Genomic DNA, 21,764 nt, shown 5'->3' with positions numbered 1-21,764 from the left:
GTCACCACCTGTCACTGCTACCCATCAGATTAGACCCCTATCTGCCCCTAGGGCACCCAATCACCCGCCCACACCCTCAGAACGCCCTCAGACCCCAGCCCTGATCACCTCGCCAGTGCATTGCTTGGATTTATTTCCCCCTCTAATAACACCTTGAGACACCCATCAATCACCTCCTGTCACCACCTGTCACCCCCTAGCACACCTACCCATCAGTTCAGGCCCTAATTTGCCCCGTGTGGGCTCCTGATCACTCGGCCAAACCCTCAGATCCCCCTCAGACCCCCTTCCGATCACCTCCATAGTGCATTGATTGCATCTATTTTCCCCTTTAACCACTCCCTGAGACACCCATCAATCACCTCCTGTCACCCCCCCTAGCACTCCTATCCATCAGGTCAGGCCTAATACAACCTGTCATCTAAGAGGCCACCCTGCTTATGACCGGTTCCACAAAATTCGCCCCCTCATAGACCACCTGTCATAAAAATTTGCAGATGCTTATACCCCTGAACAGTCATTTTGAGACATTTGGTTTCCAGACTACTCACGGTTTTGGGCCCGTAAAAATGCCAGGGCAGTATAGGAACCCCACAAGTGACCCCATTTTGGAAAAAAGACACCCCAAGGTATTCTGTTAGCTGTATGACGAGTTCATAGAAGATTTCATTTTTTGTCAAAAGTTAGCGGAAATTGATTTTTATTGTTTTTTTCACGAAGTGTAATTTTTCACTAACTTGTGACAAAAAATTAAATCTTCTATGAACTCACTATACACCTTACGGAATACCTTGGGGTGTCTTCTTTCTAAAATGGGGTCATTTGTGGGGTTTCTATACTGCCCTGGTATTTTAGGGGCCCTAAACCGTGAGGAGTAGTCTAGAATCCAAATGCCTCGAAATGACCTGTGAATAGGACGTTAGGCCCCTTAGCGCACCTAGGCTGCAAAAAAGTGTCACACATGTGGTATCGCCGTACTCAGAAGAAGTAGTATAATGTGTTTTGGGGTGTATTTTTATACATACCCATGCTGGGTGGGAGAAATCTCTCTGTAAATGGACAATTGTGTGTAAAAAAAATAAAAAAATTGTCAATATTGTAAAATAAAGTATACAGAAATGTTACTTTATTTTAAAAATGTCAGCACAGAAAGTAAAAAAAATCCTTTTTTTTTTTTTTTTTTACAAAATTCATGTCTTTTTTGATGAATATAATAAAAACTAAAAATTGCAGCAGCAATCAAATAGCATCAAAACAAACTTGTATTAGTGACAAGAAAAGGAGGTAAAATCCATTTAGGTGGTAGGTTGTATGACCGAGCAATAAACCGTGAAAGCTGCAGTGGTCTGAATGGAGAAAAAGGCTCTGGTCCTTAAAGAGGAACTGTAGAGGCGCATTGCCACTATTGGACCTTTTTAAGCTTGCACTCCTTGCCTGATGAAGCGGGTTATACCTGCGAAGCGCGTTGCGGAGTGCCAATATAAATTGTTTTTTGCGATTTGAACAATCTCGATTGTCCATCATTTCAGGAGGTAAGTCCACCTGTACTCCTCCTTTTTAGTTGTTTTTAGATCATTTTAACCTGCCTGGCGCCTCTGTCCAAATTTGCACAGTATATAGTCCACCTTGGGTGGAGGGGACTGTCCCCTTCTTTCTATCTACAGAGAGCGACTTCTTAAACCTGAGTGGGGTCAGGTTCTAATACTCCCCACGTGCATTTCAAGTGGTTGCCTATGTGGTAACCCGTGTTTGTGAGTATATGCACATCTGTTAATTATTTCGCCAACAATTGTTAGACTTACTGCACTATATTGGGCTCTCGGTTTTTCTTTTTGTTTCAAGTGTAACATCAAAATGTCCCCTGGGGGGTACTCACCTCGGGTGAGGGAAGCTTCAGGATCCTAATGAGGCTTCCCACGCCGTCCTCCGTCCCTCGGGGGTCTCGCTGCAGCCCTCCGTACAGCGGCGACGTAAATATTTACCTTCCCGGCTCCTGCGCAGGCGCTCTGGTGGCTGTCGGCTCCGAAGTAGGCGGAAATACCCGATCGTTGTCGGGTCTGCTCTACTGTGCAGGCGCAAGTCTCCGGCGCCTGCGCAGTAGAGCGGACCCGACGGAGATCGGGTATTTCCGTCTAGTTCCGAGCCGAAAGCAGCCACAGCGCCCCTGCTGGAGCCTGCAAAGGTAAATATTGAACTGACAGTCGGGTCTGTCGCCGGCTGTTCGGAGGGCTGCAGAGAGACCCCCGTGGGACAGAGGACGGCGTGGGAAGCCTCATTAGGATCCCGAGGCTTCCCCCACCCGAGGTGAGTACCCCCAGGGGATCTTTTTGATGTTACAGAGTTTCTTTAAGGGGCAAAAAGACTGTGGTCCTCAAGTGGTTAAACATTTTATTTGGGTATTTTTGGGAGGGTGGGATGTAAATAGTAATTTTTTTAGGTAAATATGTGTTGATTTTTTTTTTTTTACATTTAGATGTGGTTTTACTTTTTGGCTACAAGATGGCAGCCATGAGTTTGTTTACCTGACGTCACTCTAAGCGTAACATGTACGCTTAGAGGGACGTAGGGGACGCAAGAGACAGAAAAAAAGCGAGGCTTCCGAGAGAAGAACCAGAACACCATGGCCCGATTGATTGATTCCTGGGCTAACGATCCACGGCTGGGAGCGCGCATGCACTTGCGCGATCGGCTGCGGGAGCATGCGGGAGCGCACAACATGGCCTCCTGTACGTAGCTGCTACGTCCAGGAAGCTTAAATGGTTAAAAGATTCCGTTAGGTAACCCTTTCACTTTTGAGTGGCACAGTGATAGCAACATTTAAAATACGTAAAAAAAACCAAAACCCTGACGCATACCTGAAGCAAAATACATTCTTAAAATTAGATACTTACCTCAGTAGTGACTAATGACTGGAGAATGGACATTCACGGTAATAGATGAACCAGCTCAAAGCCTATCTATGCCTACTGTTAGAGACAGCTGTAACAAATGAGAAAAAGTAACCCCTATAATGTATAACTTCAGTATGGAGTGATATTGGTTGGTAAAAAGGGCTGGTAAAAGAGATGTTGCAGAACACCAAGTTATGAATAAAAATGTTGCAAAACTCAATTTAGTATTTTTAAAGCAGAATGTATTTACAAATTGCATTTCCACATGAGCAAGAAGTAACACCCACAATGCATGACTTTGGGTAGAAAATGCATGCCAATCCTTTATGTTCTTGTAAGCCAGGTATCCAGATCCATTGATTTATAAGACAGCTATAGATCATTGTATCATTGTATCAGTGCATATGACTTTATAATGGTGCTTGTGAGAAACGTAACAGACATTCTCTCTGCTAATTACCTGTTGGACCCCTTCCAGTCCATCTTTCGCCCTCAACACTCTACAGAAACAGTTCTCACTAAGGTTGCCAATGACTTCCTAAAGCCAAAGGCAGATTTTCGGTACTAATACTCCTAGATCTTTCCTCCGCATTCGACACTGTTGATCATACCCTACTTCTCCAGACCCTCTCAACACTGGGAATCAAGGGCCTAGCACATTCCTGGATCCTCTCTTACTTTTCTGAATGTTCCTTCATGGTCTCCTATGCCAATACCAACTCCTCTCTGCGTCCACTGTCTGTGGGAGTACCACAGGGCTCCGTCCTTGGACCCCTCCTCTTTTCCATTTACACCCACGGCCTGGGACAAATCATAAGCTCTCTTGGTTTTCCAAATCACCTCTATGCTGATGACACACATTTATTGTTCTGCCCCAGACCATTCCACACTACTATCTAAAGTCCCTGGATTTCTATTCGCTGTATCTACATTTATGTCATCCTGCTTCCCTAAACTCAATATAAGCAAAACAGAGATTGTAATATTTCCACCGTCGCTCTCTGTTCCACCTTCCATAGTCACAATCAATGTAGATAAAACCCCAATAGCATCAACTCGCAAAGCTCATTGTTTGGGGGTAACTCTGGACTCTGAGCTCTCCTTTATAAAATACCACATATCAACACATTAACTATCTCCTGCTACTTCCATCTCAAAAATATTTCCTAAATCCATCACTTCCTCTCACAGGAAGCAACTAAAATGCTTGTGCATGCCCTAATCATCTGCCGTCTTGACTACTGTAACACCTGTGGTCTACCAAAAAGCAGACTGGCACCTCTCCAATCCTACTAAACTCTGCTGCCCGTCTCATCCACCTCTCTTCTAGATCCTCTGAGGCAGCCCCTCTCTGCCAATACCTCCTTTGGTTACCAGTTGCCCAAAGAATCCAGTTTAAACTTCTCACGCTGGAATAATAAGGCTACTGTAATGATCCGCTCAGCTGCCTGCGCAGGCAGGCAGTTTTTTGACCACTGTTTAGGTCTGCATTCTGCAGGTCTCTGGAAGAGAGACCTTTTGTCAGTTTTGCAGCTTGCTGCTGCTGAGGAATTTGCATACGTTTGTCATGCAAATTGCCTAGCCACATCCTTTGTAGGCTTGCTCTATATATACCATGTGATCCCACAGTACTTGGCTGGTCATAACGGTTTGTCCTGTGAAACACTCCTGGAGTGTCAGCCATGCTTATTGTTTGAAGATTAGCTTAGAGTAATTCCTGGGACTGCACTAGGCATCCTTGCTAGAGCAGTTAGGATTGTATTATTTGTATTGCCTGTTCTGTCTGTCTGTGGGGTACTAACCAAAGCAGCGGTTGTTACTGGTAGGCCCTTCTGTTCATCTGTCGGTTGTGCTTGGATCGCACTAGCCTCTAGCAGTAGCGGCTGTGGATCCTTCTGCTCTCCAACTCTCTTGCTATACTTGGATCGCACTCGCTCTGGCGAAAGAGCAGTGGATCGTATCTCTCACTTATTCCTGTTTTCGTGTATCAGTCTTGTCTGCTACGAACGCTTGCTGGAGGCTCGGTGAGGTAACCGTTAAGCAAGCGCTCGCGTCCTCTGTTTCAGGTTTGTCTGTCGGTGGTTAGTTAGGCGTGCTTGTCTCTGTTGTGCTTAACATGCGGATACTGCGCAGAAAACGCGTTCGCTGTTGCGAATGAGTGCGGTGTTCGCGTTTAGTTAGCGTTTGTTATTTTCCTTATCTTCTCATTGTATGATTTGCTGTGCCTTTGCTACTCTCGTGCTCTGCCTTGCTGTAGCCTTGTGTCACCTCTGGCAATCGCCTCTCTCGCGATTGCGTTCCTACTTCATATCTGCTGTTGTGTGTGCACCGTCGCGGGTTGGCGACTAGATTGGGGCACATACATACATTCTATCCCTGTGGTCATTCTCTTTCGCAATCGCTTCTCTTGCGATTGCGTTCTCGCTTGGTTTCCTCTGTTGTGTGTCCACCGTCGCAGGTTGGCGGCTAGATTGGTGGACATCCATACATTCCTCATCTGTGCTTATTCGGTCTTGTGTTGCTGTTAGCAACCGCCATCTCTGGCGATTGCCTTCTCACTTTATCTTCCTGGTTGTGTGTCCGCCGTCGCAGGGTGGTGACTAGATTGGTGGACACACATACCCTCTGTCGCTTTGGTCTCTCTCTTTCAGGGCTATTTTGCCCTGCGTTTCTTCTCTTCGTGCAATTCCTGTCTGGCGTGTGTGGCAGGGTAGAGGAGCTGTTCCTCTGCACTCCACAGCTCCACCTGCCGACAGGAATTTCCCTCTACAGGTGCATTGCACCTTTTGCAGGATTCCCTCAAATTATACGCTTGTGGAGGATTTCCGCATTGTCAGCGCACGTCTTGTGCGCTGATCACGGAGAGAATTCCACAATTGTTACAGCTACACAAGCTATCACCTCCATACATTTCCTCTTTAATCTCCAGATACCTCCCCGCCCGGACCCTCCATTCCTCACAGGAGATCCTTTTGTCTTCTAGCCTAGTCACCTCCTCTCACTCTCGCATCCAAGACTTCTCACGGGCTGTCCCTTTCCTTTGGAACTCTCTCCCTCAGCCAGTTCGTCATAGTCATGCCCCGATTCTGGAAACCTTCAAACGCACTCTGAAAATGCACCTGTTCAGACAAGCCTATAATTTGCTATAAGGCACACTGCCTCACCCACTAACCCCTGTGTTTCCTCGCCACTACCCTCTAGATTGTAAGCTCGCAAGGGCAGGGACCTCCTCCTATTGTTTCTCATACTGCTGTAATTTTAACATATGCACATGTACCAACTAGCAACTACACATCAACAACTATGTATGTATTTGTATTTCTACTATTCAATGTCATGACTGTACAGTGTCTTGTAGTTCTTATGTAGATTTGTTCCCCATTATTTGTTTGTACTATGTACAGTGGTACGGAACATGTTGGCGCTATATAAATAAAAATAATAATAATAATAATTCTTACAGTCTTCTTTATGTTCTGAACTTTCTTACTTTCTCACATTTAAATGTACCTAAATTTTAGTTAACACTAGCTTTGTATAGATTGTACCCTATTCCAGTAAAACTCTATTACAAGTGCTTTTGTTTCATGTACAGATACATGGCTCTTGTACAGCCATTTCGCCTTACAAGCTTGAGAACCATATCAAAGACTATCCGAGTAAACATTCTTCTGTGGGCAGCATCTTTTGTTGTTGTGTTCCCTGTTTGGGTCTATTCAAAGGTCATTCAGTTCAAGGATGGATTGGAAAGTTGTGCGTTTGATCTGACAACACCTAATGATGTTCTCTGGTAAGTAAAAACATGCAGATCATTATACATACTCATTAAAAATGTTTTAATAAAAGCTTTATAATAGTCAAAGCTTTGTAGATGTGTAATGTGCATGTGTGGTGCCCTTGTTCCTAAATGTTCTAAGTAAGTTTAGCCATTTTATTTATTAATTTACTATTTTAGATCTAATTTTTAAACTAGACAGCCTAAAGTAAAAATAACCTAACACATAGCAAGTATGACTAATTCATATATAGCACCTCATGTACATCAAGCTGTACTTTTCTGTAAAAATATTATTTAATATTAAAATATTGGAAAGTTCAAATCATCTTGAAATAAAATAAAAATTTTAACATTAAAACAATCAAACATTTTAACCAATAACCGCAAGAAAACTATGTTTCAAAAGAAAACTATAAAACTATCATTTTCTACTGCAGACTTGCTTTAGAGCAAACCATAGTCAAAAATGTGCTGCGCAGGTGAGCAGATGGATCAGGCTTGGCTATTTCTGCCTTAGCCTGAATGGAGAGCCGCTACTGCGCCTGCGCTGGATCGCTGTAGGTAAATATTGCCTGTCGCTTGTCAGCTTTGCCGAGGAGGTTTTGGGGGAGCCAGGGCAGGATTCTCCCAAGCTACAGAGGACGGGGAAGCTTCATTCGGGCCCTGAGGCTTCTCCCTCCCGAGGTAAGTATCCCCCAGAGGGTTTTTTTTTGTTACAGAGTCTCTTTAAATTCTCCCCGCCTGCTTCTATAGTGGGTGCCTTCAAGGTAACCCACGTCTGTGAGTAATAATAATAATCCCCCAAAACCAGGGTTCGAATCCTGGCTAGGGTCAGTACCTATTCAGTAAGGAGTTCAAGGCAAGACTCCCTAACACTGCAGGGTGGCCTCCTGAGCGCGTCCCAGTGGCTGCAGCTCTTGAGTGCTTTGAGTCCGACAGGAGAAAAGCGCTATATAAATGTTTGGATTATTATTATTATAATAGTCCTTGAAGTGCCCATGTAGTGATATGGCTGTCAAGCTGATCTTTCTAGCTTCAGAAGACTCTGAATCACACACTTGGAACAGGCGTGCAACTAACGAAGTCAAGTTTTGGTACGGTTACTCATTCTAGATCAGTGGCTAAATTAGAGGAATGGGATCAGCAGGATAGTCAGGTAATATGTATTGTTAAATGGACAGCATGGTGGCGTACTGAATAGTGCTCTCGCCTTGCAATGCTGGGTCCCTTGTTCGAATCCCAGCCAGGTCAACATCTGCGAGGAGTTTGTATGTTCTCCCTGTGCCTGCGTGGGTTTTCTCAGGGTACACCGGTTTCCTCCCACATCCCCAAAACATACAGATAAGTTAATTGGCTTCCTCCTAAAATTGGCCCTAGACTACGATACATACACTTTACAATACATAGATAAACATATGACCATAGTAGGGATTAGATTGTGAGCCCCTCTGAGGGACAGTTAAGTGACAAGACAATATACTCTGTACAGTGCTGTAAAAGATGTCAACGCTTTATAAATACTATAGCTCGGCAACGGCAGCAATCTCCTTTCCGCTTTAGAGTAGTAGAGGAAAAGCACAAAACAAGTCCGGGAGCCCAATCTAGTGCAATATCGTTAGTGGGTTTGGATATATTAAAAAGTAATTGAGTGTATACTCACAAAGGTGGGTTGCAGCAAGGCAACCACTTGTGTTCGCAGGTGGAGAAATACCGTCCCCACTCGGCCTTGTAAATCCAAGACGTGTCGCTACTCCCAGGAAAAACGATTTAGTTATCGAGGAACTCGACTAAATCACCCTCGATATAGAGTGTATACGAGGGGGAAGGCTACTGGGTATATAGTGGTTAGGAGGCGCCCGGTCTGGATAACATCATATTAGAAATTAGTATACTACTATATCCATATAATAAATAGATATAATACTCCTTTCCGCTTTGAATTCGGGAAAGCTGACACATGTACCCTGCATGGCACATGTGCTGAATCTGGTCGTGCAAAGATTTGTGTCAAAGTACCCAGGCTTAGAGGACGTCCTGAAGCAGGCCAGGAAGTTGTGTGGGCATTTCAGGCAGTCTTAGACGGCCATGGCACGCTTTGCGGACATTCAGCTTGATATGTGATAGCCCGACTCACTGGAATTCGACCCTGCTCATGTTCTCTCGCCTGCTAGAACAGGAGAAAGCCGTCACCCAGTACCTGTACAATTAAAGTAGGACACAATCTGGGGAGATGGGGATGTTCTGGCCACCGAACAGGACACTGATGCGAAATGCATGCAGGCTCATGCAGCTGTTTGAGGAGGTGACCAACCTGGTGAGTCGCAGTGAAGGCACCATCAGCGACTTGATCCCCTACGCTTACTTCCTGGAGCGTGCCGTGCGTAGAGTGGTGGATCAAGCTGTGGAAGAGCGTGAAGAGGAACAGGTATGGCAGGAAATGTTGTGGGATCAATTCACATCAGAACCAGATGTTTCCTCAACATCTGCGACAGCACAGAGGGGGGGGGGGGAGGAAGAAGAGTCGTGTGGGGAAGAAGAGGAGTCAGACTCGGATGATGAGGAAGGTGTTTCTGTGGAGGAGGAAGAGGCGGCTGCAGAAGAACAACCACAGCAGGCGTCGCAGGGGGCTTGTGCTATTAAAGCCTGTGGTATTGTTCGTGGCTGGTGGGAGAAAGAGGACTTACATGATGTCACTGAGGAAGAGCAAGAGGAGATGGATAGGAGGTCTGGATCCAACTTTGTGCAGAAGGCGTCTTTCATGCTGTCCAGCCTGTTGAGGGACCCCTGTATAAAAAAACTCAAGGGGAATGAGCTGTACTGGGTGGCCACGATACTAGACCATCGGTAAGGGTGATGTCACACCACAATGCAAAGGTACCACTGCCAGTAATCCTCCTCCCATGTCCACGCAGGCTAGGACAGGATGCTCCAGCGATCTCATGGTGATGTTGGACATGCGGACATTCTTTAGTACAACGCCTCGCCTTAGCCATTCCGGATCCACCCTCCACCAACGCCTGGACCGGCAGGTAGCCAACTGCCTGGCCTTGAGTGTGGATGTAGACACTGTGAGCAGCGATGATGAACCCTTGGACTACTGGGTGCGCAGGCTTGACCTGCGTCCAGAGCTATCCCAATTTGCCATCCAACTTCTGTCTTGCCCTGCCTCAAGCGTCCTGTCAGAAAGGACCTTTAGTGCAGCTGGAGGTATTGTCACTGAAAAGAGAAGTCGCCTAAGTCACAAAAGTGTTCAGTACCTCACCTTTATCAAATAATGAATGAGGCATGGATCCCGGAGGGCTACTGCCCGCCCGAAGACTAAGTCATTCCCCACACGCAGGATCTCTGCCTGCACGCTGTGTGACTGGCTGCCTGCTCCAAGACTAAGCCACTCCCTACACAGCACCTCTGCCCGCAGGCCGCTTGACTGCCTTCTCCGCCACCACCAACAGGGTCCAGGACTCCAGGCAGATTCCTCAATTTTTAAGGCCGCTGATAGCAGCGGCCGCTATACTGATTTTTCTGGTGCGTGTACATGCCTGCCTAATTTTTCTGGCTGCACTGCAGCTGCAACAACAAAACAAAAGGCATGTACATGTGCCAAATTCCCCTTCGTGATCATTACATTGCCATGGTGAAGGGGCTTGCGTATCACAGTGAAGCAATGACCGCCGGCTATATGAGTGTCTCAGGGAGTTGGCACACCAAAGATAATAAGGTCGTTGCTTCATTGTGGTCAGACCAAATTTAATCAGCTGGACAGTCACTGTTCTGTCATTCAGCTACCTCAGCCCGGCGACCAGAGGTGCTGGAAAGCCGCCATCACCAGCACTCTCATCATGGTGCACGCAGTAGTCCAGCACGGCCGTCACTACGCAAAAAGCTGTTTGCGGTTCATTACACAGTGGGCTCGATTCACAAAGCGGTGATAACCCAGTTAAAGACTTTAGGCGTGATAACCATTTTTATCATGCCTAAACTGAGTTTAGGCATGATAAGTTTAGGCATGATAAGTTTAGGTGTGATAAGTTTAGGCATGCTAAGTTTAGATAAGTTTATTACGCGCGCAAAGTCCCGCACGCAAAGCAGCGCCATTAAACTCTATGCAAAGGGCACCAGACTTTGCTAGCGCAAAACTTTTGATCAGCTGTGCACTGCGGTGCTAACCCAGTTGGTGCTTAAACTTATCACGCCTAAAAACTTATCACACCTAAACTTATCATGCCTAAACTTATCACACCTAAACTTATCACACCTAAACTTATCATGCCTAAACAGAGTTTAGGTGTGATAAAGGGCTTTTCACCATGGTGCTAACTGTTAGCACCGCTTTGTGAATCAGGCCCAGTGAGTTTGGTGTGTCAGTGTGAAGCAGTACTCTAATTACACTCCCTGATTGATGTATACACATGCAAGAAAAAAGCACTTTAGGCCTGCTATTTAGCATTCAGTGTGATTTCTGCCCATAAAACGCTGCTTTGCATCAAATCCATATTTTTCCCCGGGACTTTTGGCATGTATCCCACTCTGCCATGCCCCCTCCAGGTGTTAGACTCCTTGAAACATCTTTTTAATCACTTTTCTGGCCAGCATAATTTTTTTAGTTTTTCAAGTTCACCTCCCCATTGAAGTCTATTGCGGTTCGCAAAAGTTCACGCGAACTGAACATTTGTGGAAGTTCTTGAACCTGGTTCGCGAACTGCAAATTGGAGGTTTGGGCCATCTCTAGTACTAGGAGCAATTATCTTCCTCACACAGCTCTGTCTCTCTGCTGTAAAATCCTCATTCAGTTTTAGATACAAAAGTGTTGGGCTTTTAGAGGGCTAGACCATGTTCCTGCACGGGGGTGGGGCGGGGGGATTGTGGTTGGGGGCGGGGGGTGGTCAGTGCTACAAACTCCTCACTGTGTAGTTTAACCACTTTACCCCGCCCGTACGAATTTCTCCGTCCCTTTTTCCATCCTTTAACCCCCAGGGACGGAGAAATCCGTACTTTCCACACGCCGCCGGCCGCTCGTAAACACGCCGCCCGCCGCTCGCCCGGAGTTCAATGAACGGGAAAATCCATTCCCGTTCGTTGATCTAAGCCCCCGCAATGATCCGCTGCTCTCCAATGAGCAGCGCGATCATTGTGAAAAAAAAACACTTACCCAGCCTCCTAGTACTTCCTCCAAGAGTCCGGAAGGACGCTTGGAGGTCGCATTAAGCAAAAAGTTACTGTGGCCATCTTGTGGCCAAATAGTAAAACTACACCCTAAACATTTTTCACATACAAATAAATTACTTTTACACAAAAATTAACTCATTACCTCCCACACTCCCAATTGTTTTTTTTTTGTAATTAAAAAAATAAATAAAAAATTTACAATAAAAAAAATACATAAATAGTTACCTTAGGGACTAAACTTTTTAAATATTTATGTCAGGAGGGTACAACACTGTTACTTTATAAACTATGGGCTTGTAATTAGAGATGGACACAAAACTGAAAAAAATGCACCTTTATTTCCAAATAAAATATTGGCGCCAAACATTGTGATAGGGACATAATTTAAACGGTTTTATAACCGGGACAAAAGGGCAAATACATTTCATGGGTTTTAATTACAGTAGCATGCATTATTTAAAAACTATAATGGCCGAAAACTGAAAAATAATGATTTTTTTTCCCACATTTTTCCAATTTTCCCATTAAAACACATTTACAATAAAATAATTCTTGGCATAATGTCCCACCTAAAGAAAGCCTAATTGGTGGTGGAAAAAACAAGATATAGTTCGTTTAATTGTGATAAGTAATGATAAAGTTATAGACGAATGAATGGAAGGAGCGCTGAAAGGTGAAAATTGCTCTGGTGGTCAGGGGGTAAAACCCCTCAGTGGTGAAGTGGTTAATAATCACCTTGGTGAAAGAATCTTATTCAGATGTTCAGATGGTTGCAAGGGGTTAAAGTTTCCAGCAATTTATGTTTATTATCTTTGCTTCTCTGACTGTTAAAGATCCTAATAATGGCTTTGGAAACAGCATCTCTCCCTCTCAGCACAGCACCACATAGCCTACAAAGTAGATGCAGCCTGGAGTGAAAAATCACAAGCAAGCCAGTCAGTCAGTCAGTCAGTCAGTCAGGAATAGTGTATACACATCTCCCTTCTAGTTACATTACAGCAATATTAACTTTTAGCTACATGTTGTTCACTCCTCAGTTCAGCCTCCTCATGTCTCCTGCATGCTGTGACTGTGTGTATATTTGTGGGCTGTATGAGGAATGAAGGATGATTTTTAAGCAGGGAGAGAGGGAGAGAGAACTGGGTGAATATATAAAGTGTCCCAAGCACTAGTGGTAATGTGTACCTCAATATAGAGTATTAAATAAAAGTTGTTTTAATTGATAGTGTTCCTTTAGAGTGATGAGGTTAAATGAAGCAAGAAAAAAAATCCTTGAAAAAGAGACGCAAAAGGAATTAGATGCAGCAAAAAATGTAGTGCCTCAGGCCCTGAAATTTTAGGAGAAAACTATTTACTTAGCGAATTGTTTCGAATCACAGAAATACCTTCCATGTAGCCAGGCACACGTCCAATAGCCATTTATTATTAGGAATTGTTTTCATTATATCCTAAAATTTTGATTCCCATGTTGCACACAACATTTTGTTCCTTTTGAAAAAGTGTAGTGTAGAGAGATGCAGTGCTAGCTTCACCTCAGACTGTTTTCTCTCATCCAAACACATTCTCTGACAAAGAGAAAGTCAGAGCACAACAACCTTCCAGAAATAGAATAGCCTTTTATTCTTGTACTGGCTAAAAAAAAAAAAAAAAAAAAGTTAAGTGATGTCCTTGATAACAATAACAATAATCAAGCTGCCACTGTTTGAAATAAAGATATCTGCTCTCTTCTCTGTATTTTATTTGTTGTGCCATGATTAGACCTTTGAACTCAAAGCAACCAAAGAAAAGTTAGTTGGGAAAGGTGTAGTAAACTTTCACATGCTTTTTAAGCTATGCTGAGATAGTGTAGCTATGAATTTGGGGCATATTTTGAGCTCATATATTATTTAGATTGTGTTTTTATCTTCAGTATTCTCTATTTTGTCTTATCCAGTTGAAGAGATAGCAGATGTATAATCTAGAGATCTGTCCATTAGAGATGGCCCGAAGATGGTTCGCACGTGAACTTATTCGCGCGAACTTCGGTGGTGAACCGCGAACTATATATGCGAGTTCGACCCGCCCCTTATACTACATCATTAGGGTCATCTTTCACCCTCTACATCACAGTCAGCAGACACAGGGTAGCCAATCAGGCTACACTCCCTCCTGGAGCCCCCCCCCCCCTTCCTTTATAAAAGGCAGGCAGTGTCACTCGTGTGGCTGCAGTAATTAGAGAAGGGAGAGAACCTGCTGTGTAGACATAGGGAAAGCTTAGTTAGGCTCTTATGTTAGGCTTGTTAGCTTGTTCCTTGCTGATACTTATTGCTAAAAAGCATTCCTCATCGTTTAACAAATCTTTTGAGAGCTAATGTTGTTCTTTTGATCTATTTTTTTTGTGTGTGTCCCACAGACACTTGTGTTGCATATACAGCCCTGTCACAGCTGCTGGACCTTGGCCCCTTGGTAATTCCTACTGTGCCACTGCCAGGTCATTCAGTGACTACCTGTGTGTGTGACAGATGCACATTTGTAATACCAATCCCTGCATACCTGTTCAGTAGTGCACCTACCTACGTGACCGTAAGCAGTGTTATATTATATACCAGTCAGTCGCTGCACCTGTTCATGGTACCTGTGTGTGAGACAGCTGCACATTTGTAATACCATTCCCTGCATACTTGTTCAGTAGTGCAACTACCTACGTGACCGCAAGCAGTGTTATATTATATACCAGTCAGTCGCTGCACCTGTTCATACTACCTGTGTGTGTGACAGTTGCACATTTGTAATACCAATCACTGCATACCTACTTGTTCAGTGCACCTACCTACGTGAGCGCACGCAGTGTTATATACCACCAGTCACTGCACCTGTGCATGGTACCTGTGTGTGTGACAGCTGCACATTTGTAATACCAATCCCTGCATACCTACCTGTTCAGTGCACCTACCTACTTGAGCGCACGCAGTGTTATATACCACCAATCATTGCACTGGTTCACGGTACGTGTGTGTGTGTGTGTGTGTGTGTGTGTGTGTGTCAGTGGTGCTCAAATACCCCTTTTTAAAATTCGAGTTTGGTCGAATTCGAATAGTAAATTATTCGAGGTCAGTCGAATATTCGAGTCGAATAATTTTTACTATTCGATTCGACCTCGGACTTCGAGCTCACTATTCGAGTCGGTATTCGAGCTCATTATTCGAGCTGACTATTCGAATTGGCCTTAAATAGCTTCCAACACTTGTTTTGAGGGTGAATGATGCAAGAAACATCTTTTTTTCCAAGTAACAACAGCAAGTGATTATGTGGGGATGTTCCTTTAAAAAAAAAAAGGTGAAAAGAGAAGTTGTGTCCAGAATTTTGTTCAGTACTGTATATACTTCTTCTTCTTCTTCTTCTTTATCTTCTATCTTCTTCTTCTTCTATATCTTCTTCTTCTATATCTTCTTCTTCTTCTATATTGTCTTCTTCTTCTTCTTCTTCTTCTTCATCTTCTTCATCTTCTTCATCATCATCTTCTTCATCTTCTTCATCATCATCTTCTTCTTCTTCTTCTTCTTCTTCATCTTCTTCTTCATCTTCTTCATCTTCTTCTTCTTCATCTTCTTCTGCATCTTCTTCATCTTCTTCATCTTCTTCTTCTTCATCTTCTTCTTCTTCATCTTCTTCTTCTTCATCTTCTTCATCTTCTTCATCATCATCTTCTTCATCTTCTTCATCATCATCTTCTTCTTCTTCTTCTTCATCTTCTTCTTCTTCATCTTCTTCATCTTCTTCTTCTTCATCTTCTTCTGCATCTTCTTCATCTTCTTCATCTTCTTCTTCTTCATCTTCTTCATCTTCTTCATCTTCTTCTTCTTCTCCTTCTTCTTCTTCTTCTTCATCTTCTTCTTCTTCATCTTCTTCATTTTCTTCTTCTTCATCTTCTTCTTCTTCTCCTTCTTCTTCATCTTCTTCTTCTTCATCTTCTTCTTCATCTTCTTCATCTTCTTCTATATCGTCTTCTTCTTCACTTATTTCTCTTTTCAAATTTTGTTTTTACAGAAATGCAGCTATTTTTGAGCGTAACAAATAGCTGGTGGCGCACGCATGTTGGAAGCGCCATTGTATGTGCTCCCTGGCAGTGGAAACACACAGACAGCAGGAGGTAAATTCAGCAGCAGGAGGAGGAGGATGAGTGTGTGGCAGCAGGCAGTCAATGAGGCAGGCAGCGTGACATAATAGCCCTGGTACCTAGCGGAGATACCAGGGCTGTAAATAAACACAACAGGAGGTCCCAGACAGCGGTCGTGCAGCCCACATCGTGTCCAATACACAACTGGGACAACACAGTTTTCAACCCGGGCACCTCAGAAAAATTAAACCTTTTTTTTTTTTTTTATGGTTTTTTGGTTTTGTTTGTACAACCAATTACACAGATATATAGCTATTGTTTCACGTAATAGCTGGTGGCAGAGTGGCAGCAGAATGTAATTCTGTGTACCCTGGCAGTGGGAAACACAGACCGACAGCAGCAGCAGCAGGAGGAATGGAGGAGTAATGTGAGCAGCTATTGTTTGACGTAATAGCTGGTGGCAGAGTGGCAGCAGAAGGTAATTCTGTGTACCCTGGCAGTGGGAAACACAGACAGACAGCAGCAGCAGGAGGAATGGAGGAGTAGTGTGAGTGTGGCAGCAGGCAGGCAGCGTGACATAATAGCCCTGGTACCTAGCGGTGATACCAGGGCTGTAAATAAACACAACAGGAGGTCCCAGACAGCGGTCGTGCAGCCCACATCGTGTCCAATACACAACTGGGACAACACAGTTTTCAACCCGGGCACCTCAGAAAAATTAAACCTTTTTTTTTTTTTTTTTATGGTTTTTTGGTTTTGTTTGTAAAACCAATTACACAGATATATAGCTATTGTTTGACGTAATAGCTGGTGGCAGAGTGGCAGCAGAATGTAATTCTGTGTACCCTGGCAGTGGGAAACACAGACAGACAGCAGCAGCAGGAGGAATGGAGGAGTAGTGTGAGTGTGGCAGCAGGCAGGCAGCGTGACATAATAGCCCTGGTACCTAGCGGTGATACCAGGGCTGTAAATAAACACAACAGGAGGTCCCAGACAGCGGTCGTGCAGCCCACATCGTGTCCAATACACAACTGGGACAACACAGTTTTAAACCCGGGCACCTCAGAAAAATTAAACCTTTTTTTTTTTTTTTTTTAATGGTTTTTTGGTTTTGTTTGTACAACCAATTACACAGATATATAGCTATTGTTTGACGTAATAGCTGGTGGCAGAGTGGCAGCAGAATGTAATTCTGTGTACCCTGGCAGTGGGAAACACAGACCGACAGCAGCAGCAGCAGGAGGAATGGAGGAGTAATGTGAGCAGCTATTGTTTGACGTAATAGCTGGTGGCAGAGTGGCAGCAGAAGGTAATTCTGTGTACCCTGGCAGTGGGAAACACAGACCGACAGCAGCAGCAGCAGGAGGAATGGAGGAGTAATGTGAGCAGCTATTGTTTGACGTAATAGCTGGTGGCAGAGTGGCAGCAGAAGGTAATTCTGTGTACCCTGGCAGTGGGAAACACAGACAGACAGCAGCAGCAGGAGGAATGGAGGAGTAGTGTGAGTGTGGCAGCAGGCAGGCAGCGTGACATAATAGCCCTGGTACCTAGCGGTGATACCAGGGCTGTAAATAAACACAACAGGAGGTCCCAGACAGCGGTCGTGCAGCCCACATCGTGTCCAATACACAACTGGGACAACACAGTTTTCAACCCGGGCACCTCAGAAAAATTAAACCTTTTTTTTTCTTTTTTTAATGGTTTTTTGGTTTTGTTTGTACAACCAAACACAGATATATAGCTATTGTTTGACGTAATAGCTGGTGGCAGAGTGGCAGCAGAATGTAATTCTGTGTACCCTGGCAGTGGGAAACACAGACAGACAGCAGAAGGGCAGTACACAGCAGCCCACTGTAGGTGTAAAATGTGTGGCTGCAGGCGACGTAATAGTCAAACTGAACCAGGCTGGCTTAGTGAGCAGGAGCCAGGAGGTGGTAAAGGGTGGTAAGGCACATTAACGATGGTTCTTAGCCAGTTCATGTCCCCCTCTCGCCGACAACAGGGGCCAGGAACTCGCCTTCCACCCACGCCTGGTTCATCTTGAGAAACGTCAGTCTGTTCACAGACTTGTGAGACAGACGTGAGCGTTTCTCGGTGACCACGCCACCAGCTGCACTGAAGCAGCGCTCGGACAGCACGCTGGAAGGGGGGCAGGACAGCACTTCCAGGGCGTACTGCGCCAGCTCGCTCCAGATCTCCAGGCGCTTGACCCAATACTCCATGGGATCAACAGGGGCATCGCTGTCAAGCCCACTGTAGGACCCCATGTAGTCAGCCACCATGCGGGTCAGGCGCTGGCTGTGACCGGAGGAGTATGCTGCTGCATCATGCACCTCCTCTCTAGTCACTGCTGTCGGAGCCTCTACAGTCCTGTAGAGCTCGTGGCTGAGAGACAGCAGGTCTGTGGGGGGCTTGCTGCTGGATGCAGGCACCTGCTGCTGCCTCTGTGCTGGCTGCTGGACAGTGGGGGTGGAAGGCTGGGGGAAGGCTTCCTCCAAGCGCTCAACAAGGGCCTGCTGCAAGCTCCTTATTTGTTGCGCTGGGTCTCCTCCTGCAGGCGGCAGGAACTGGCTCAACTTCCCCTTGAGGCGTGGGTCCAACATCATGCTGATCCAGATGTCCTCCCTCTGCTTCATCTGGATCACCCTGGGGTCCTTGCGCAGGCACGCCAGCATGTGCGCTGCCATTGGGAAGAGGCGGGCCACGTGTGCTGGCACATCGACGGCAGTGCTGTCCTCCTCATCCTCCTCCTCTGCCGCCTCATCCTCTCTCCACCCCCGCACCAACTCAGCTGCGCTGTGCTGATCCCCCTCATCAGCAGCAAGGTCAGGGACCTCCACCAAGTCCTCCTCCTCCTCCCCCTCAGAGGTGGACTGTGCAGCTGCTTGCCGCTCCTGCTGGTCCAAGGCTGCCGCTCCCTGTTCCAGCAAAGCATCGAGGGCCCTGTTCAGCAGACAAACCAGGGGCACCCACTCGCAGACCATAGCATGGTCCCTGCTCACCATGTTAGTGGCCTGCAGAAAGGGAGCCAGCACTAAGCACACCTGCTGCATGTGCCTCCAGTCATCAACGGGGACGATGGACGGGATGTCGCTGGTCTTGTCCCTTCTCCGAGCGGCGGAAACAGTGGCCAGGGCAAGGTACTGGTTGACAGCGTGCTTCTGTTCAACCAGACGCTCCAACATCGCCAGGGTGGAGTTCCAGCGAGTCGGAACGTCAAGGATCAGCCGAAGGCGTGGCAGCTCCAGCTCCTTTTGCACGTCTTCCAGGCTCGCACAGGCTGCAGCCGAGCGCCGGAAGTGACGCACAACGTTCCTTGCCGTTTCCAGCAGTTCGCCCATCCCCTGGTAGGTGGCGGTGCGCAAGAACTTTTCAGCACGTGGGCAAGACAGGGGATGTGGGTCAGGTTTCCCCTGTCTATTGCGGCAACCAGATTGGCCCCATTGTCGGCCACCACCTCTCCGACTCTGAGGCCTCTGGGGGTCAGCCAAATGCTCTCCTGCTCCTGGAGTTTGGCCAACACATGGGTTGCCGTCAGCTTGGTCTTCCCAAGGCTGACCAAGTGCAGCAGCGCTTGGCAGTGGCGGGCCTTCACGCTGCTGCTGAGGCGGGGGGTTTGGCCAGGTGTGCCGGAGGATGGCAGAGGATCGGAGGAACCTGCTGCAGTTCCCCTGACCCTGCGGGGGGGCACCACCCACTGTGTTGCTGCTGCTGTGCCCGCTGCTGCTCTCCCATCCTCACCCCCTTCCACCAAGCTGACCCAGTGGACAGTGAAGGACAGGTAGCGGCCTGTCCCGAAGCGGCTGCTCCAGGAGTCCATGGTGACGTGGACCCTTTCACCAACCGCGTGCTCCAGCCCTCGCTCCACATTGGCCATCACAAAACGGTGCAGTGCAGGAATGGCCTTGCGGGCGAAGAAGTGTCTGCTGGGGAGCTGCCAGTCTGGGGCTGCGCAAGCAAGCAGCGCACGCATGTCGCTCCCCTCCTGCACAAGCGTGTACGGCAGGAGTTGAGAGCACATGGCCCGTGCCAGCAAGCCGTTCAGCTGCCGCACGCGACGGCTGCTGGGAGGCAGAGCCCTAACCACCCCCTGGAAGGACTCGCTCAAAAGGCTCTGGCGTGGCCTTTTGCTGGCACGGGAATCAGCAGACACAGCAGAGGAGGCCACTGAGGACTGGCTGCCAGAACAGGCCTCAGTGTCGGCGGCAGGAGTTGCAGAGGGGGGAGGAGCAGTGCGTTTCCGCACTCCTGCTGGTGCTGCTGGAGGAGCAGGAGGGCGGGTGGCTGCTGTTGCTGCTGCTGCTGCTGCTGAAGGCTGTGCAGTGATGGGTGTGGTGCCACTGCCAGCACCAGATGCCTTCAGCCTCTGGAACTCCTCATGCTGGTGGAAATGTTTCGCAGCAAGGTGGTTGATGAGCGAGCTGGTGCTGAACTTTAAGGGGTCTGCACCTCTGCTCAACTTCCGCTGACAGTGGTTGCAAGTGGCGTACTTGCTGTACACTGTGGGCATGGTGAAAAAACGCCAGATTGGTGACAAAAACGACCCCCTACGGCATGGAACCGCTGCTGCCTGTCTCCCTGTGGTGGTTGGGGGGGGGGGCTTGGGTGCGGCTGGTGGTGGTACTGGCAGATGCTGCTGCTGCTGCTGCTGAGCCTGAGACACCAGCAGGCTGTGGGACCTGCCTACTGCTGCCAATGCTTGCAATGATGCGCCTCCTTGCAAGGCCCACAAGCGCATCCTCCTCCTCCTCCTCAGAGCTGCTGAGGACGACATCCCCTGGTGGTGGTGGCACCCAGTCTCTGTCTGTCACCGTGTCATCATCATCCTCCCCCTCCTGAAACATGTCCTGCTGGGATGATGACCCCCCAAACTCCTCTCCTGATGCATGGATGGGCTGCTTGACTGTCGCCACAGTCTTGCTGTCCAATCCCTCATCCCCCAAAGTGCCCATCAGCATCTCCTCCTCAAGATCGCCAACAACAGCAGACAATTTACTCATGATGCCTGGGGTCAAAAGACTGCTGAATGACAGGTCGGCGAGTGACGGTGAACTGGCCTCCTCCCCAGGCCCTGCTGGGCGGCTGCTGCGAACAGGGGTGGTGGTGGTGGTGGTGGTGAGGGTGGAGGCCTCGGATGCAGAGCTGATGGCGGGCTGCTCATCCTCCGTCATCAGTTGCACCACAGTGTCTGCATCCTTTTCCTCAATGGGACGTTTCCGACCCGGCTGGAGGAAAATCGGAGCAGGTGCTACACGCTGCTGCTGCTGCTGTGTCTCTGCAGCGTGAGTTGCAGATGCTCCTGCTGGGTGGCGCCCAAGGCGTCCACGGCCAGTGGCTATGGGAGGAATGTTAGCCACTGACGCTGCTGCTGCTGCGGAACTGTGCATGGTGTCGCGCCCGCGCCCGCGGCTTGCCACAATGCTGCTCCCTCTCCTCCTGATTCCCTTGCTGCCCTTCCCCTTGCCCAAACCGCGCTGGCTGCCACTTCCAGACATCTTCGATGTTTTGGGCGTAAACACAAAAGTTTTTGAAAAGGGCGGGTGAAAAGTGGGGTACTTTAATGGAGTGGGTTGGTGGGTGAGGTGACTGAGTGAGTGTCCCGACTCCCTAGTACAGTAAGTAAGTAGTAACAGTCAGGAAGTACAACTAGCAGTTACAATAATCAGTAGTAATCACAAGGAAATAGAGTGTGTGTACACTACAGACAGTGAGTGCACGCACGCGCAAACACGCGCAGGAGCTGGCCTATGAACAGAGAGTGAGTGAGTGTCCCTAGTACAGTAAGTAAGTAGTAACAGTCAGGAAGTACAACTAGAAGTTACAATAATCAGTA

The 21,764-nt window shown here is 47.2% G+C and overlaps 1 protein-coding gene across 1 annotated transcript in view; it reads left to right on the top strand.

Moving 5' to 3' along the window:
* MCHR2 (melanin concentrating hormone receptor 2) overlaps positions 1-21,764 on the top strand; it is a 223,971-nt gene that overhangs the window by 135,406 nt on the left and 66,801 nt on the right. Inside the window, exon 4 of the mRNA XM_068279420.1 lies at positions 6,487-6,681. Within this exon, the coding sequence (XP_068135521.1) occupies positions 6,487-6,681 (195 nt within the window). The remainder of the gene's footprint in view (positions 1-6,486; positions 6,682-21,764) is intronic.

This window comes from Hyperolius riggenbachi, chromosome 4 (genome assembly GCF_040937935.1).
Source record: "Hyperolius riggenbachi isolate aHypRig1 chromosome 4, aHypRig1.pri, whole genome shotgun sequence".
Lineage (NCBI taxonomy): Eukaryota > Metazoa > Chordata > Amphibia > Anura > Hyperoliidae > Hyperolius > Hyperolius riggenbachi.
The sequence above is the reverse complement of the archived record's forward strand: the minus strand, read 5'-3'. Positions and strand labels throughout refer to the sequence as shown.